At 50.6% G+C, this 1,448-nt stretch overlaps 1 protein-coding gene across 1 annotated transcript in view; it reads left to right on the top strand. All coding sequences in view use genetic code 11, as the record gives it.

Moving 5' to 3' along the window:
* Window positions 1–1,019, top strand: part of EGR_03290 (hypothetical protein) — a gene marked incomplete at both ends in the record, with an annotated part of 1,910 nt that extends 891 nt beyond the window's left edge. The window contains one exon of the mRNA XM_024492539.1: window positions 889–1,019. Within this exon, the coding sequence (XP_024352940.1) occupies window positions 889–1,019 (131 nt within the window). The remainder of the gene's footprint in view (window positions 1–888) is intronic.
* Between the last annotated feature and the right edge of the window lie 429 nt (window positions 1,020–1,448).

Here is a 1,448-nt window from a genome sequence, read left to right as displayed (position 1 = left end):
TTCTTCCTGATTTCCATCTTCCAGAGGTGAACCGATTTATCAGTAAGTCGATTCCCCCTTCACTTACTTATCCTCCTCACCAACTATGCAGTGTGGTGCGTAACCCTGCCTCCTTTCAGCCAATGACTTTGAATTACTGCCCCAGGTGGAGGACAATGAGGTGCCTGTAGAGCTGAGTTTGGGAGCGATCCAACCCTTTGGGGAGTTGTGGCACCAGCAAAGGGTGAAATTCAATGTTCCGACAGGTAGGCTTGGGTTTGCCATCACTTTCGTCCCTTGCCTCGTTTAGCCCACGTGACTGTGCACATCTACTCCGATGTTCCACAACAGGCGAAGGAGTAAGTTAAATTTTGAAGTAGCTGCGATCACTTTCTTATGGAAATCATGCATTATTTCAAGTTGCCATTTAGAAAAGTTTGCGTCGGCGATTAAAAGATCCTTTCCTACCATTGGGACGAAGGATGTGTCAGGGAAATTGTAACTGAAGGCACATGAAACAGCCTCATATTCTTGTCTGAGCCCGATGTCATCATACGTGTGACGTGTGCTTGGTGTTGGCCTATGCTGACTGGCGCAAGGCGATGGATGGGTTGGGCCGACTCTGTAGAATTTTCCTAGACCAGTTGTGGATTCTCTTGTGCGACGTTGGGAGAGAGCGGGGCAAACGGACGAGCGTTGTCAGGCATGGCAGTGTGAATGGGGTGAATTTGTTGCAGAAGAAGGCAGGGCTTGGCAGTTAATGCAGCAGGTGGGGATGTGCAGAAGTCGTAATGGCATTGGGCCAACACATTCGCTGTCTTGCTGTGAAGTTGGCTTGCATGGCGTTTTCAAGTGTCATTCATGCCCTTTGTTGGTGGGCAGTCTTGTTGGGCTTTAATTTTAATTCAGTTTCATTGCGAGTCGTGGCACTGGCTGGATGTGGAAGTGGTTTATCCGCTGCGAGTGCTGCGAAGGATGGAGCTCTGACAGCAGCACATTTGACTGACACTTGTTGCATGCAGTGTGTGGAGTTTGAGTAGTCGCTGTTGAATGCATGCACCGTGCAGCCTCAACTTGTTTATAACTGCTTTGCCTCTTGTTTGTTGCTTTAGTGTGGCGCTTCTGCGACTGTGGTCGGGTGCGTTGAACCAGCGTCTGCAGACGCTGCTCTACTGTGCTAATGAAGCTGGTCTCTCGTAGGTTGAGGTTTCCTTGGTGTGAGCACTGTGTCCTCGTAGGTACTCTGTGGCAGCGCTGGATCGTGGCCTGGAGATTGTAGTCGGCGGGTTCAATGAGAAACTGCTTGTAAGTGCATCTCTTCTGTGCTGCGCCCTCGTGGTGTCGCCTACTTGAAGCTCAATGCCCAATGGGGCTCTGTGCTGCGTGTTGGGGGGGGGAGTTAAAACGCGCAGTATTGTAGAGGTAGGTGAAGTGCAGAAGTTGTGGAAGGGCGAGTGGTGGGGTAGGTG

This window comes from Echinococcus granulosus (genome assembly GCF_000524195.1).
Source record: "Echinococcus granulosus chromosome Unknown EG_S00017, whole genome shotgun sequence".
In the NCBI taxonomy this organism is placed as follows: Eukaryota; Metazoa; Platyhelminthes; class Cestoda; order Cyclophyllidea; family Taeniidae; genus Echinococcus; species Echinococcus granulosus.
Note: the sequence above shows the minus strand (reverse complement) of the source record. Positions and strands in the feature narration are given on the sequence as shown.